Genomic DNA, 18,642 nt, shown 5'->3' on the forward strand with positions numbered 1-18,642 from the left:
TAAGGGTGTTTTATCATTAAAATGTACTATACAGCAAAACGAAAGAGAGAGTGTTAGAAATGGTGGGTGAGAAAAGAACACTTTTAGATATTATTAGGAAGAGGAAGAGAAACTGGTTGGGACATTGCCTAAGAAGAGATTGTATCATGAGGGATGTCCTAGAGGGTATGGTGGCGGGAAAGAGAGGGAGGGGGCAAAGGAGACTACAGTTAATGGATGATATAAAAACAGAAAGATCATACGCGAAGACGAAGAAGTTAGCGGAGGACCGTGGAGCATGGAAGCTTCTCAGCTGCGGCAAGTGACCTGCCAATAAAGGCAGAATACCTATGATGATGATGATGACATTGAAATTAGTGTTGCCCACGAGACAAGAAATTTTTGACGAAAACGAAACGAAACGATAAGTGCATTTCCAAATTTGGGACGAGACGAGAAACATAACAATTCTTTTCTCATTTCGAGACGAGACGAGACAAGAAGTATATAAAATTCGTCTCGTCTCGATTCTCGAAAACAAAATTGAAGATCTCGGGGGAAAATAATGACAACCCTCAAAATCGTGAAAAATGAGTGAAACAGCTTATGCTGCTTGAAGCCGGTGGCTCTGTTATCCCTCGAAGAATTACCGAGTTTGGTCAACAGATGACAGAGATATGTCCAATTCCTTACAGGTTTCTCAATAGTGTTCAATACGTACCCAAACATTCAATGCCGTGTATCTCAAAATCATGTCAGTGTGGGATATCATTATTCCCCCCCCCCCAGGTCTTCAATTATGTTCATTTTTTAATAAAAATGCTCTGTAAACTAGATATAATATGAAAATGCATCTTTGTATTTTAAAGATCATCGAATACCCAAGTAACAGAAGACAAAATAGGTAGTTGTTCTGCTTATTGTGTACGTATATCGAACTTCTTTCTTCTTCCTAGTACGATCGAATATTCTACTTAATTTGCAATTTACTGTCTAATATAAATAGCCGTTTCTTCAGTCCTGCAATCCGATTGTATCGATACCAGTCGCTCTTTCAGAAAAAATGTTCCCGGGAGCACTCTTAATATTCTTGGGGGGGACTGCTGATTCTATTCTAAATATTATAGACGTATTATTTTGGTGTCCTCCGGGGAGCACTCTCAAAGCTCCGGGGGGGGGGGCAGTGCCCTCCCAAAAACATGTCTGGAAGAAACACTGATCGATACGTGTGCTACATTACACCTGCACCACGAGTATATATGAGTTTTTAGTAGGAATAGAATGACATCTCGTCGGTTGTGTATAAACAAAATGTTCTTAGTGCTTGTGTTGGAATATTAAAGTTATAACTAGGGCTTGAAAACTCCCGGAAGCCAAGTCGCCATGGCGACTGAAAATACGAGTCTGGGACATTGCTAATTTACATCCAAAACATTCAGATCAATATATTTAATTAGATTTGTATTATTATTATCCTTGGTAGAATTAGGGCTTAGGTCAGAAGAATTCTTGTTTCAATATTGATTATGATTATACTCGAATTATAAAAACAGGTTCAAAAATGTTCAGTGGATAGATGAGAGAAGTAACTTCAATAATAGCATTATAAAATTGATATTAAGATGTATATGTAACTTGGAACACAATAACATACACAGATGATTAGAAAGTACCGGGCGCCCATGTTGTGGTTTCCAAGGGGGTCAAGTATAAGCGACGTTTCAAAAATAGTTTCAAATTTTGCTGTAACTAATGTAAAAATCAGGGGCGGATCCAGGACCGACTTCTGGGGGTGGTGGTTGTCATACTGCTATTTTTAAGGGCTCCAAACTTTGGGATGACTTTTATTTATATATATAAAACAAGAAAGTTCCCGCTTCTGGGGGAGGGCGATGGCCTGATCCCCCCTGGATCCGCCCCTGGTAAAAATTCTATTGGATTTTCGACATTCTGAAGTACAATTTCCTCTAGGAGGGCGAGCGCCCCACCTTGTTCCCCTGATGGGCGCCCTTGATAGTATCCAAGACAGAAAAGAAAGTTGAAGGTTGTAGAAAATATGTCACAAAAAGTCATTTGTTCAAATACTCACATTTTCATATTTGAAAATATGGTAATCCTACATGAAAGTCAACTGGAGATGTACAACTTCATCCCAACAGTGATAAAAATATGTCGGTTGCCGTACAAGATTTAGTTTTCTTGATTGCGTGAATATGTTCGAAAAATGAATCACTTTCGCAGCGCAGAAGTAGCAGAAGTTGAGCAGATTCAAAGCTTCGATTTATTTGATCTTCGGTCAATTTATCCGTCTTTTCATCTTTTCTAGTATCTTTAAATGCCATGCTGCTGCCGAATAATCAATGCTTATTTTCTCTACCACTTCACATGTCGTATTCCGTTGATCAGCTTCGGGGATTAGCTTCAATTCGTAATTTACAAAAACCGAATGATGTTATTGGTCTTCATTGTCATCCAAGCTTAAATCACTCCAATAGAACTTTCGGAAGCTATCTCCTATTGCCAGGGACATATACAGGAATTTATTTCGGGAGAGGTCTAAAGCGTTTCGAGGGGTGCAAATACAATTTGAGGCTAAATTATATAAAAATTTCTAAAATTGCCCCTAAAAATAGACTACATTTACAAAAAAAAAAAAAAAAATCGGGATTTCGAGGGGGGGGAGTCCGGACCCCCAGGACCCACCCCCTGCGTACGCCCCTGCCTATTGCATGCTCACTCACATAGACTTAATTTAAATTTCATTCCATTAATGTTTGGGTGCAACAGACTTGCGCACACTTGAGATCCAAGATTGCGCACACTTTTCAGTTATACAGATCAAGATCCAAAAATCCAGGTTTGCGCACAGTTTTTTTTACAACGTTGCCAAACTTAGATGTTTACAGGATATCCCAAAAGTAGGTATACAGTACCGTACTGATCAGGCTCGTACAGTACCGTACAGTACCGTACTGCATTTTATATCATTTCTTATTGTTATCTTTCAGATAGGCTTAGTTTCTTTATTATTTGTTTTTAATGTGTTATACTTACATCTTAAGCTGGGAAGAGCCGAAGCAAATAAACCCATAAACTAGAATGAAATGAAATGAAATCGTTAAGTTTAATGTCCCACGGTTATGCCGGTTAGGCTAAAGGAGACGGTGATAATGAGAAATGAGTGAAATGGTGGAATGAAGAAAGTGGGAGGAAACGGGTGAACCCCGAGAAAACCCATGAGCACGGTGTTTGTCCACCACATAGTCCACACGGCGCTGGCTGGGATCGAACCAGGGACTTCAAGCACCGGAGATGAACGCTCTACCACTGAGCCACCCCCCCATAAACTAGAATGTTATACTTGATCAATGCAAGGGGGCGCGGTGGCAACGTCGATTCCCGATCCTGTGCGCAATCCTGGCCAAAGATACTGTCAATCAACCTCTTATCTGGCATTTGCTGATAAAGAAGACAAGTGTGCGCAAGTCTGTGACTCCCTAATGTTTTGAGTTCTTTGGACTCCTCTGAGACCGAATTTAAATAGTTACACTGAAATAGATTTTGCCAAAATCGTGTTTTAGCTTCCTAACCTCTTAGACATATAAACAGATGGATACATAGATAGCCTATAATTCCTATATCTACAAAGTGATAAACACAAGCTTTTGTGGCATGCAGCCAGTATGTTTTATGACCATTGCATCATAGTAAAAATACCAGAATTCCGATATAGATTAATGGGGATATCCTCAATCCATCAGAATATATACCAATAAAATTTGCCTATCCCTCTGCCAAACTAAGGCTACGTAAGTCGAATAAGAAGAGAGAGAGAAAAAATGCTCTAAAAAATTGAGCGAACGTATAGGGAGAGAGACTTAAAAGACAAAAGAGAATATTATGTTTGAAAACCTCCAGGAAAATGGTCATTTCATTTTCCGCCGCACGAGTCATGCTGAATTTAGGCACGAGGGGCCTTATGCAGAGTCGTTTTGACTTGTGATTAGTGCCATTCTAAAAACAGTTCGACTAACATATGTTTCCTGCAGTAGTCAGGCCTTTAGTATTACGCTAATCATACGTCAAAACGACTCTGCATAATGCGCGAGGTGTTATTACTTCTATTACTAAATTAATCTACCAAGTTTACTATTTGCACAATTTCCAAAAGTTGAGTACATAGACTTTCGACTGTGAAGCTCGCAAGTATCCAGCCTAGTTAAAAAGAAAAAAAGAAACTCTGTATTAAAGTGAGTAATATATATATTTTTAAACGACCTATTGTAGTCATTTACCAACATTAGTGTTTTGTTTATTTTAAAATTGTATGTATGTACACCTTGTCTCAAAAAGGTTGAGCGCATTCTTTATTGGTGTTTTGAGGCAAAAATTTTCAAAGTCCAGCTTCGGGTATCTTCGGGAAAAAGTAAGCCAGGTTCGAACCTCCAAGCCAGCCTTTGCAAAAGGGTAAAAGTTTGCAGATGTGTTTTTCTTCTTTTAAATATAATAAGACTTGTTACCAAGTGTTTAAAAAAGCAACATTGATTGAAATACTAAATGATACAATATTTCGAAACGTTTTTATTAATGTGAGCACATGCTTGTTTGTCATTTAGCTCTCTATACGTAATGGAACATTTAAATACGTTAAAGAATCTTTCCATATGTAAAAGAATGCTCAAAATTAAGAAATAGAACATAATTATCGCCTGAGTACTAAAATAAAACTCAAAGTAGAACAGAAACTGCGTTTGTAATGGATATGAATGTCATAATTATCATGAGATCCGTTATACATCGCTAGAAGCTTAGTTCTAGAAGTCCTTGTGTTAGCTCATTGGTAAGCTGTCGGCTTTCAAATCATACGGTTGAGAGTTCGATTCTCGTCTGGGCCAATACTTTTTTTTAAAATTATATTTTCCGCAATGCATGAAAAATTATATAAAATAATTACATTAAAATACACAAGTTGTTTATATATAACATAATAATTGCAGAACATAGTAAGTATTATGTTTAAAATATAACATCTGAGATAATTTTCACAGTAGGTCGGTATAATATATGATAATGTTAAATACAAGTTAGGAAAATCGTTTAATAGCAATAAATAAGTTATGTAGTGTATTTATTTGCAGCTATTTGTCATACAGATTTAACTTCTCAATATTCTCATTACAGTATGTTATTTATATTCGTGAAATACAATATATTCCTACGGATATAGAAAGTGTATAAACAGAGTATCCAAAGTCGTATCCTGCTTCAAGACACAACTTTTCCCGATCCCCTTAACGTCACGGGAAGAAACACAAATTCTCTTTAGAACGGAATGTCGTTACTTAGAGTCTCATTCGAATACGTTGAATATGCTTTTGTGTATTCATCTCTCTCTCTCTCTCTCTCTCTCTCTTTCGCTTTGTTTATGTGTGTGTGTGTGTTGCGGAATATCCCAAGTTGAATACAACATTTGCAAAGTATATGAGCATCATTGTCATCGAATACCAGAAATTGAAAGTCGTGTTTCTTCAGGTTGGGTTTGCGTGTTCATGTTAGTTCACTGGTAGAGTACGGACTTGCCACTGAAGAGGTATTGAGTTCAAAGCCTACAGCTAATTATCATTCTTTTGTTAGTAGGATTGCACAGAAATCGGATACAAGGAGTGGTTTACTTCTAGAAATATTTTCAGAAGCGTTTAGGTAGCCCTGAAAAGGGCTTTTTTCGCGAGTTAAGGGGGGGCATTAATATTGTGTCCAAGACCCTTCTGAATTTATTACACGCCCCATTCTTCTGGGCATGGAATCTATTACATGGGTGACAAATCTATCTCCTTCCCCTACCTCCAGCCATGCTTCGGAAACAAGATGCCACAGGTCATCCTGAGTTCTTGGTGGATCTGCCTCAGGCCAACTTTCCCTTAGAGTACGCTTCACTTCTGCCCACATATTTTCCATGAGATTGAGGTCTGCTCCACGAGGCGGCCAGTCGATTAAATCAATCTCAGGGTGCCCTGCGAACCATTCATGAACCACATGGGAAGTATGTATTGGCGACTGGTATTGCTGGAACTGAATTATACCATCAGGCTGAAATACTCGTACAGATGGCACCATGATATTACTGATAATGTCTAAGTACTGAGCATTGTCCAGATGTCCTTCAATTCTATGAAGCTGTCCTGCTCCGCGACTGGAAATCCAACCCCAACATAAAATAGATACATGGCCACTGCGATTGCAAGCAGCCACATATCCATGGTCATATCGGGTGCCTCTCGGACGATACACAAAACGGCGTCCCTCCTTTGATGTTGTGAATATGGATTCATCTGAGAAAACTACGTTTTCCCAATTGAGACCCACATTCGCCTGTGCAAACGCGAGACGGTAAATTTTGTGGTCGTCTGAGAGTTTTTCCTTCACGGCAGCAACACGGCCACGTAACCCAGCATGACGAAGCCTTCGCAGAGCTGTATGCTTACTACCAGGAAAGAGAGAAGCTCCCCTTAGCTGTCCAGACGTCCTTAGTGGGTCTAACCGGGCTTCGTTTACTAATCTCGCATCTTGGGCTTCGGTTGACACATGCGGACGACCAGGAGATCGTAAATTACCAGTCTGACCTGTAACACCATATTTCCGAATCCATCGCCTTCCTGTAGAGGCCGGGACACCTACTCGCCTGCTAGCTGCAGTTGCAGAATAACCTTCCAACTCCCATAAAGTAATTACTGCTGTACGTCTATCCATAGTTACTAATGTTCTGAGCTGTGAGAAGGAAGCATAAGGTAAAAGCTAGTACCTGGCGTGTGATTGGTTACTTGCACGACACGCCTATTGTGGGGAACAGCGTTGCCAGATCTAGCATAATGATGCTAGATCTAGCATAATTTGCATGTCTCTAGCATCTAGCATCTTGCTTTTAGCATCCTGCCCAAATCTAGCACAATTTCAGCAAGTTATCAAAAAGCCGTAAAACCTGGAGATGAGAAAGAAGTTGGTCGTGGGAAGAAAAAGAACGGCAGAAATGTATCCTCTTCCATTGATTCATACACTCGGTAAACCATGCAGGCAGTCTTATTTTCCGAAGTAAGTTCGGAACGGCTTTGGGCTTTTTTTTTGTGGCTCCACCCAGGGTTTTCTAATCCTTTAACTCCGAGGCATGGGCGGAGCTATGGGGGCCATTCTCCCCCCAACTTTTTGGCAACTTCACCATCTTTATTTCTGACTTCATGATCATATTTATTCCTGAAATGACAGCTCCGAGACCGACCAAAAATCTGCCCCCCCCCCCCAGCAGATGATTCCCAACTCCGCTTATGCTGCGAAGTAATTTTCTTTCAAAATATGTAAAGAAAAACTTTGCATTCATTTATACGATATATACGCCATTGAGTCTGACAACGACTGCAGTAATTTAGTTGAGTTAAAATTTTGGTGCGTGAAGTATTGAGTTCTATCCATGCATTCTTGCTCTCTGTGTATTTTAAGTTACGTTATCGTATCTCAACTTCCTTTTTTTAAAACTCCTGAATTAGTAATTATGAGGATCTAGCATAATTTGACCGAATCTAGCATAAGTTCGATCAGGTTTTGGAATAATTCCGAGCTGTGAGTCTGGCAACGCTGGTGGCGAACGACTTGATCAACGACTCGCGAAAGAAATCTGAAAATGGTGCGCCGTAATAATAATATTAAAAACAGTTTTTATAAAGAAATATTAATACATACGAAAAGCTGTTTAAAGAATGAATTGTTATACTGACTTTACACGTATAAAAACATATACCATATACCAAACAGATTGAGCGATATGATGATAGCTGTTTTGAGACGAACACTTTCGAAGTCCAACTTCGGGTATCTTCGGAAAACAGTAAACTAAAGCTGTTGGTTCGAACCTCCAAAGCCAACCTTAGTAATCGGGAAAAGATGTACAGATATGTTTTTCCTTCTGTTAAATATAATAAGACATGTTGAAATGGTATTAAGTGTAGAAAAAAGTAACATTGATTGAAATACTTAATGATACAATATTTCGAGAATATGTATTCACACTCTCGTTTCGTCATTGTGATTTCCATACGGAAAAGAGCATTTACGTATGAGCTCAGTTATATTTCAGAAGCAGATTCCGAAAAGCGGTCATGTTAGCTCAGTGGTACACCACCGAGTGGTTAAATCGTGAGTTCGATACCCGTTCAGGTGAGATTATTTTATGATATTCTACTTTCCTCAATGCATGAAAATTATGTAAAATAGTTACATTACAATTCATCAGTTGTATATATATTTTCATACCATCACTTGTATATATGAGTTGAATATATATATTCATATCATTTCACGACATAAGTAATTCTTATCTTTAAAATATAACATCTGAGGTATTCACAGAACGTCGGTGTGTTATGTGTGAATATTGAATACAAATTTAAAAAATCGTGTAATAGCAATAAATAAGTTATGTAATGTATTTATTTGCAGCTACTTTCATCGCAGATAACTTCTCAATATTCGCATTACAGCATTTAGGTCGAGCATATCGAAAATCGGATCGTGGTTCAAGACAAAAAAAACTAGCTAGCCCCAAACTGTCACGTAAGAAATTCACGAATCGCAAAAGTAAAGTGAAGAGATTGAGAGCGGTAATTCCTTAATCGCTCTCTCTCAACTCTCTCTTATCTGCATTTATACATATAAAAGTGTATGTATGTATGTTCCATCATAACTCATGTGTGCCTAGAGCAGGGTTTCTCAACCTGGGAGTCGCGGCCCCTAGGGGATCGCGAAGATAGGCGGAAGAGATAAATATAGTTAGAATCTAATACCAGAAATTATTTTTAAATATTATTTTTAATTTTGTTCTGATAGGCATACTTTTATTTTTTATACACACTGTAAAGAACAATAAAAAATAAGTCTACTGAACATTTTCAAAGGGTGTAGAATTCGTGTTACTATTCGGTTCAAAGTATCTTGTCGTCGCGAATTCTGTCGAGAAATTTGAAGCTTAAAATATACAAAACGATAATCATGCCTGTTGTTCTGTATGGTTGCGAAACATGGTCACTTACTCTGAGGGAAGAACATAGACTGAAAGTATTTGAGAACAAGATCCTTAGACGAATATTCGGACCCAAGAGGAACGGGAATGGGGAATGGCGGAAACTTCATAACGAGGAACTACATAATTTATACGGTTACCCAACATTGTTAGGGTCGTCAAGTCTAGGAGGCTTAGGTGGGCAGGTCATGTAGCTAGAATGGAAGAAAGTAGAAACGCTTTCAAAGTCTTGACAGGAAGACCAAACGGAAAACGACCATTAGGAAGACCTAGGCGCAGATGGGAGTAGAATATTAAGATGGATCTCGCTGAGATAAGAATACAAATTAGAAACTGGATCCAATTGGCTAAGGATAGAAGTCAGTGTAGAGCTTTTGTGAACGCGGCATTGAACCTCCGGGTTCCATAGGCCATAGAGTTAGTTAGTTAGTAGAGTTGTTTAAAAATGAATTTAAATCAAAGAGGTATGATATAAAACTAATGAGAACTGTATATAGAAATACTAGAAAAATACACATGAAACAAAACCTGCACATTGAAATACAATTAAAATTAAAACCTAATGAGATACCTAAGCATGGTGTAATTTCACTAGTGCAGCAATGCCCGGTTCAATCTTCATGACGAACATTATCAAGCCATTTTCAACTGATAAGCGATTTCTTATCTTTGTTTTAATGTTTACCATAAAAAAAAACACTTTCGCACAAGTACGATATAGCAAATGGAATTATTACTTTTAAAGCAGCAATCACCAGACCAGGATATTCTTCTCTCCTCATCAGGCAGAACTTGTCCAAGTCTTCGTTACAGAAAACCAGTTGCAAAGACTTGTCGCATGATCATTCTATTATTTGGTCAAGAAGTTGTGGGCTTAGATCGGATACGTTAATGGCCTCTTCAATGAAGGAGTTTAACATCCATCTTGAACCATCACCTTCGTCGTTGGGAATATAGATATTACAGTTACTGTATCCACTGTCAGTGCCGGACGCCTAAAAAAGGGGCCACACATTTCGGAGGAAGTGTGTTACTCATGTTAGGAAAGTGCATGTGCACATGTGTAAAATAGAAGGAAAACGTAATAAAATGTGCTCAAAATTAAGGAAAGGTAGGGTTTATTTTGAAAATGTTATTGAGCTTCGTGCCAACCATGGTGGCGCTTCGTAGCTAGTCTGTCGACGTCACTCATATATACGGTGACATCGTACTATACTCTCGCCCCGGGCAATGTTTTTCCATGGCACTGTTCACTATAAACCAAAAAAATGGATTCTACTATTATAGAAGTAGGTATGTTAAAAATCCCACACAAGCTTATTATAAAACAAATTATAAAAGGGTCGCTGGCAAGAGCGTGTGATAAAAGGGGATCGTGATAGGAATTAGATTGAGAACCACTGGCCTAGAGTAATTTTAACCACATTTCTTATAGTTTCAAAAAGAGTGCTGTCGGGTTACCTATGGTGAATGGGAGGGGGATACATATAAAAGATTGCTAGAAAATGATCGATATTAGATTCATAGTTTTCGGGGTCGCTTAGATAAATAGTGAGACTTTCAATTTCGCTTAACTCCGATTAAGCTCTCATTAGTAGGGATGGGCACGAACGACTTTTCTTTGAAACTCGACTCGACTCGAAACAGACATCTTTGAGGTCTACTCTTGGACTCGGCGCGAAAAATATCTTCCAACTCGACTCGGATTAGAGTCAAGTCGAACCAAACGAGCCAAATCCTGTGTGTAGTCCTACCTAGACAATACATAGACAATAATTATTCTATCATCAATTATACTACTGTTACTACAAATAATAATAATAATAATAATAATAATAATAATAATAATAATAATAATAATAATTATTATTATTATTATTATTATTATTATTATTATTATTATTATTATTATTATTATTATTATTATTATTATTATTATTATTATTATTATTATTATTATGACAACACCGTGTACAAACATGAACGATAGATGGTTAATAAAGGAATACTAAAAGCTAGTTGACTGCCGACGTCGGTAGTCATGAAGTCTACAAGGCAAGAACATCGTTCATTACCCTAAGCTGTAAGCGTCGGTGGAGTACAGATGGTCAACTATTAACCTCTCGCCAGAAATTGGTGGCCCCGCAGCGACGATCCGTGATGGCCCAAGTTCAATTTTGAAAACTTTACTACCAGCGGCAGAGACGCGATGAAACGCCAACGAACCACAAAAATTACTCTCCCAAAATATGTTAAAATGCCTATATGTGTGATTTGTTTATATTTAGGTGAATCAAAAAAACACAAAACAAATACGCCGGGGTGGACGCGAACTATCAATATTACGATTACTAGGCACGTGTTCTTCTGACTTCCCCACGGAAACGATTATAAAAAGCTTGGTTGTTGAAGGATAAATCATTGACGTCTTAATTTAGCCAATCAGACAAACCCCTACATCTCGAGTTCTAGGAGGTGATACCGTGAACCGTTTCAGATTTATTGCTTTCTGGTAAAGTACTATCCATGCGCAAAATTTGAGCATAATAGCCGACATGCATCTTCGGTGCCTCTTATCTTTAGTACAATTTTAACCAGAGATGGTGTGGGTCAATGAAAATTTGATCCACGACCCACCATGACCCACTATCACCCACCACCCAAATGACCCATTGGCCCACTCTGACCCATCAACCATCGTGATCCACTCTGACCCACCACCAACTATGAACCACTCTGAACCATTGCGACCAACTCCGACCCACCAAAACCCATCGACATCAACTCTGACCGATGACCCACGTCCTCCTCTCCATTGACTAAAGAGATTACACTTGTAATAAAACAAGACTGTGAAATTATCACTTATCGGAGTTTGAATTTCTACCGTCATTGGCTCAAGCACCTCTTTGTTACAATACTGGTGGGTCTGACCTTTACGATATATAATGGCAAAGTGTTTCTCATTTTCCGAATTAAAATGAATTTAAATTTATCATATGTAATTATTTCTTTGTTGCCTTACAGACACATTCAGTAGAAAATAGGGTGAAATTTAAAAGTTTCGAATCAAGGAAAAGTAGACCAACGTAAAAAAAAAAAAAAAAAAAAAAAATTGAAAATGCCCATGTAATTACGTTTAGAATACAAATTTTATGGCCATTTTCTCTAACTTTATGGCTTGATTGCCTTATGCTCGGAACGCTCCATATATTAAACACCAGCTTCAGCAATTATAAATAGAAAGCAGTGGGTATAAAATTCAAAAAGAACTTTAGTTTGCATTACTCAATTTTTTTCTCAACTAATATCAATCGTTTTCGATTATTTTTACAAATCAACCCACTATTAATTTCCACTATATAGAAAAGGCACCCCCGTCCCCCCGCTCATAAAAGACAATTTTAAAAAATGCCAGGGCATATTCTCTTTATTTTTAATAAAGAGTTGTATGCTGAATTTCAGCTCTCAGTTGAACGGCTTGTGAGATACCAAATTTTTCGCAAAAATTCGGACTTCAACTCCCCCTAAGGATATGTATTATAATGAAAGTGACACGCGTATGATAACTTCCCAGTTGGGATTGGAGCCTGATTATATACCAAACGTCAATTCATTTGACTTTGCAATTTGACCGTGATGATTACGCAGACATAGTTACTTTCAATTTTTTATGATACATATCCTTATTTCATATGTTACAGATGATTCAAAAATATTTTTTCAAGCAGTTAGCTCCTCTAGAATCTCACAGGCTGCATCCCAAAATCCAACTCCTACTATCCTATGACAATCCAAAAGTGACTGAACTTTTTTTATTAGGAACAAATGACAAAAGAAAAATGGAGATCTTGAAAGTAAAATGTAGAAAAGCTCGGTGCCGCCAATAACTGCATATTTCTCCGCCCCTTCATTCCGAACTTAAAAATAAAACTTAATTCGAATATGGTTAATTACTGAATTTATTACAGTTAAATTCCACTCACTACATGCTATAGCTACAACTATGTAACAAAAATAACAACTGTGAAACATGTTCTGAATTACTATTACATTTCTTACGCAATTATTAAACATATTAGAATAGTAAAAGAGGATTGTTCGTGAAATAGTATATTTGCTCATGATTTTTAACTTTTTCATACGGAAAAAATTAAAATATTATTCAAGTTTTAAAATTTGCACTCTGCAAATATGTTGCCCTCTAGGCAATGGGACTAATGTGGACTAATGGGAAATGCTACACTGTTAGCGGCGCTGAAAACTTACGATTCGATTCTAATATCGGTTGATTTCGATATCTTTATGTCGCTACGTAACCACCCTGGGTGCTAATGGGAGCTTAATTGGACTTGAATTGAAAGTAGAGCTATTCACCTAAGCGACCACGAAACTATGGATTCGATACTAATATCGAACCGTTTCTAGCATTTTTGATATGTATCCCGACAGTACTCTTTTTCCAGACTGTAAGAAATATAGTTAAAATTGCTCTAGATATATTAGAATTATGTTGAAACACACACATAAATCCACTTTTATATTCTGTATAAATAGAGAGTGAGCGAGCGAGCGAGCGAGAGAGAGGCGACTCAAGGCATCACCACTTCCACATTGCAAAAGCATATATCAGGAATTGAATTGAAAATCTATGTAAAGACTTTCTGCTGTGGCATGCTTCATAAGCACAATTCCAGTCTGCTCACGTGACCATTGGGGTTCATGAATTTTTTTTGCGAGCGTTCCGACTTTGGATTCTCTGTTTATACCCTCTGTTTATGCATCGAATAACTTTTCAAGAACATAAATGACATTCTGTATTATGAATGTTGAGAATTACTCTCTATATGACAAATAGCTGCAAATAAATACACTACATGATTTATTTATTGCTATTGAACGAGTTTCTTAACTTGTATTTACATCCTCATATATAATACCGACCTACTGTGAAAATTATCTCAGATGTTATATTTTAAACATAATAATTACTATGTTCTGCAATTATTATGTTATATATAAACAACTTATGTATTTTAATGTAATTATTTTATATAATTTTTCATGCATTGCGGAAAATGCAATTTTAAAAAAAGTATTGGCCCAGACGAGAATCGAACTCTCAACCATATGATTTGAAATCCGACAGCTTACCAATGAGCTAACACAAGGACTTCTAAAACTAAGCTTCTAGCAACGTATAACGGATCTCAAGATGATTATGACATTCATATCCATTACAAACTCAGTTTCTGTTCTACTTTGAGTTTTATTTTAGTACTCAGGCGATAATTATGTTCTATTTCTTAATTTTGAGCATTCTTTTACATATGGAAAGATTCTTTAACGTATTTAAATGTTCCATTACGTATAGAGAGCTAAATGACAAACAAGCATGTGCTCACATTAACAAAAACGTTTCGAAATATTGTATCATTTAGTATTTCAATCAATGTTGCTTTTTTAAACACTTGGTAACAAGTCTTATTATATTTAAAAGAAGAAAAACACATCTGCAAACTTTTACCCTTTTGCAAAGGCTGGCTTGGAGGTTCGAACCTGGCTTACTTTTTCCCGAAGATACCCGAAGCTGGACTTTGAAAATTTTTGCCTCAAAACACCAATAAAGAATGCGCTCAACCTTTTTGAGACAAGGTGTACATCATGTTTTCTCAACTTTGGGTACACGAGCTGCTGTTGGGTGGTCCGCCAATGGAAAAGTTGAGAGCCCCTGGTTTACTTTCATGTTGTATGAGAGACCCAGTCTACTGTACATACATTTACGAAACAAGATGAGACGAGACGAGAAGCAGCTAGCCGAGAATCAAAACGAGACTATAAAGAACCATTCGAAATTCGAGACGATATCGTCTAGTCTCTTGGGCAAAACTAATAGAGATGTATGCCAGCAACCTTGAAATACGATAAAATACAATTTTGGCATTATGAATCAACGGTGGTACAAAATTTTGACTGTTATTGTACAATTAAATAAGATTATTTTTAAAAAAGGGAAATAAGCATAAGCTTGATACAATACAATAAATAAATATAAACATGATACAATGGGATTATCCTACTTTTCAGTAGTTAAAAGTTCAGTAACTTATTTTGGATATTGTTACCTTTGAGGATTTCTGTAGAGCAATTTCAGTGGCTGTGTCAATCCCAAATACCTCCAGTACACTTCATCAGCATTCACTTCTGCAAACACAAAGGCATTATCAAACGCCTTCAACACCTCTCCCTCTTTGACAGCAATTACTGAGGCCGGACCACAACGATACATCTCATCGCTTTGCTCTTGTGGTGTTGCATCAATGACTTGCCAGCCGCCAAATTGGCCAGGTAGCAAATCTGGTCTGGCCATCCAAGCTTCGTTCCAAACATGGAAGTTCCTGTTTGAGAAAATGTCGTATTAAGTTCTAGCTGCAATATTATATCTTATATATATATATATATATATATATATATATATATATATATATATATATATATATATATATATATATATATATATATATATATATATATATATATATATATATATATATATACAAATCTCACACGTGGCTTAATTACGAGCTTCCTTTTTTGCCATATAGATCAGGCTTCGATCCCAGGTTCGGATTTCTAAAGATCATTTTTATGTCAGATATGAAAGGTCAAACCCATTCCTGAAATGATGTGGAATTCCTGTTATTAATAATGGTGTAGGTTAGGTAGTTGTTTCATTGGCTATTCATTTACAAATACCCTGTGCGTAAGAGAACTGACTACTTACCCATTTTTTAGTATTTAACCCATTGATTAGTATGAGGAATTATTTTTCTATCTTTTTCACTCCGTCGAAAAAATGTAAAAGCTTTATTAAGTCCACTACCTTGAGTGTGGTTTTCCTTAATTTTCCTCACTCAAACCAGGCAAATGCCGGGATGGTACCTAACGTATAGGTCTCATGACGCTTCCTTTCTGCCTGACTGTTTTTGTTTTGGTAGAATGTTGCAGGTTCTGATGTTATGTACTCTTCAGATTCTTAATCTATTGCAGAAAATAACTTATCCATATCTATTAATTTTTTGTTCTATGGCGATAAATATTGAAACCGGAAATGATTAATTTGAACCACTTCCGGATTCAATAGAAAGTTAAAGGTGGAGATAGACCCCACTCTTGGGAAGCTAAATCGATGCAAAAAAAAAAACTGTCTCTCGATATTTCTTACCGTTTTCGATTTACGGAAATCAGTATTGAAACCGGAAGTAGTAAATTTCAACTACTTCCAGTTTCGATAGCGTGTTGCGAGTTGTGGTGGCATGTTCTCTTGAGATACTGAATCTTTTGCAGAAAACCTTTTGCCTCTATCTAATACCATTTTAATTCAATTGCGATACACGTTAAGACCAGAAATGATTCATTTGAACCTCTTTCCGTTTGAATAGAGGGTTAACAGAGAAGATGTAACCTATTCTTAGAACGCTGAACCAATTAAAAGAAACCTATATCTTGCTATCTATTACAGTTCTTGCTCTATGAGAATCAGTATTGAAACCGGAAATAGTGGTAAATTTCAACTACTTCCGGTTTTGATAAAGTATTGTGGGATATGACGATATGCTCTTTAGAGACATTGAATCGATTACAGAAAACAGTTTGCCACTATTAAAATTTTTGTTATATGGCGATAAGTGTTGAAACCGGAAATAGCTAATCTAAATCATTTCCAGTTTGAATATAAGGTTAATGACGAAGATAGAAAGTACTCTTGGTACAATAAATCGATTGCAGAAAACCGCATCTCGATATCTCTTATCGTTCTTACTGGGTAGAAATCAGTATTTAAACCTGAAGTAATATTAAATTTGAATCTCTTCCAATTTTGGTAGAGTGTTCAGGATAGTCATGGTACGTTTCCTTAAGACGCGGAATCGTTTGCCGAAAACTCCTTCTCAATCTATTACTGTTTTCGTAAAGGCGATAAACGTTGAAATCGGAAATGACTAATTTGAACCACTTCCGGTTTAAATAGAGAATTAACAGAGGAGATAAAACCTATTCTTGGGACGCTGAATCGATTGCCAACAACTCGCATCTCGATATCTCTTACCGTTTTGGCTGAGATATATGTCGACAGACAGACGGACGGACAAAGCTGTTCTATAAGACATCCGACACTTATGCATAGCACAGTTTGGAAGCAGGCCTGTATCCACGAAGGTTCAGAGAGGTCGGTCCCCTCTAAATTTTTACTGGCCCCCTCTAAAATTTTCACGGTAGGCTTGCAAATGAACTATAATGTGGTTGCATCGGGCCCTCCTAACTTCTACCGGGTTCCCCTCTATTTTTGGGCTGGCTACGAGCCTGTTTGGAAGTCTAATAAATAATAATAGTACACAAATCAAGTCTAATAGTATAATAGTATAATAGTACTATATTAATCACAGAACACAAAAATGCCCATGTACTGTATTTCAAAGAACATATCTCTCTTTCGAAAATCCAGAGAGGGTAATTGCCCCCCGTTGCAGCCGCCCATGAGTCAGAACCGCTTGTTAAATGATTTGAATGACACCGCTGATTTATACATGAATTTAATCTAAATTTAAATTTAATTATGAAATAATAACATTATATACTAGGGTGTATCGAAAAAAACTTTTTTTCGAAATCCGGTTACGGCTAGTGCGGATTTTTGGCCAAATGGCATCAATAAAACGTATAAAAAATCTCAACTCGATCAGACAACTCATTCTGCTGCCGAGTAGAGCCCAAATATTAGAAAAATCAACAAAAGATTCACTTTTCAACTGATTTTCCAAAAAATATTTTTTAAATATTTCCTATATTTTTCGGTCTTTTAAATTATTGAAATAGCATTGGAAAGGAGAAATAAATACATAAAACAAATTTATTATGGTTATTTCTGTACACCACAAGCATAAAAACCTAGTTAATTATTTGTAAAAATGCACTGATTTTCTGGCGTATCGTACAATTAAATTTTAATATAAAATTATTGAAGTCTCTTGAATAACGAAGAAAACACTTTAGTGCTAAATTCTAAGAGCAGTAATAGTATAAATAATTTGCTCTCAATGCCGTATGCATCTGCTTATCACACTAGATCACCTGCCACCCACCTCTCCCCGAACGCCTCTTCTCTTGTACTTGCCCAGCTGAAAGGATCTGTCTTATCAGTCGCCAGTAGTCAACCAGCTGTGTCGAATGTGATTGTCGCTGCTTGAGTTATTTATTAGTGCTGTAGGAAATTTTAACTAAATAATTTGTTTTCGTGTGAAGTGCAGTATGTAGAAGTGAGAACAGTGTTTCAGTTGTGTTAAGTACTTTTTATTAAGAAGAGAGTAACAGATACGCTGACGTTATGGCATCGAGAAGTTTGTTACGGTCTGACGTTAGGAATAGCATTATTGGGACACCCAAGGAATTGGGTAGAACACAGCTACCAACCGCTGAAATGTATTGAGACAATACCTATGGGAGCGAGAAGAAAAAATGAGAATTTCAGGATCCCGGAAAGAGCCTTCAACAAAGGATTTATCTTTTATCGTCGCCAGAAAGATTGTAGAAAATTGAGATTA

The 18,642-nt window shown here is 37.0% G+C and overlaps 1 protein-coding gene across 1 annotated transcript in view; it reads right to left on the reverse strand.

The window, feature by feature from the left end:
* Window positions 1-18,642, reverse strand: part of LOC145687685 (annulin-like) — a 172,884-nt gene that overhangs the window by 22,450 nt on the left and 131,792 nt on the right. The window contains exon 8 of the mRNA XM_081761145.1: window positions 15,169-15,441. Within this exon, the coding sequence (XP_081617271.1) occupies window positions 15,169-15,441 (273 nt within the window). The remainder of the gene's footprint in view (window positions 1-15,168; window positions 15,442-18,642) is intronic.

The sequence above is a fragment of the Thermobia domestica genome, chromosome 1, assembly GCF_964235325.1.
Source record: "Thermobia domestica chromosome 1, izTheDome1.hap1.1, whole genome shotgun sequence".
Taxonomy (NCBI): Eukaryota; Metazoa; Arthropoda; class Insecta; order Zygentoma; family Lepismatidae; genus Thermobia; species Thermobia domestica.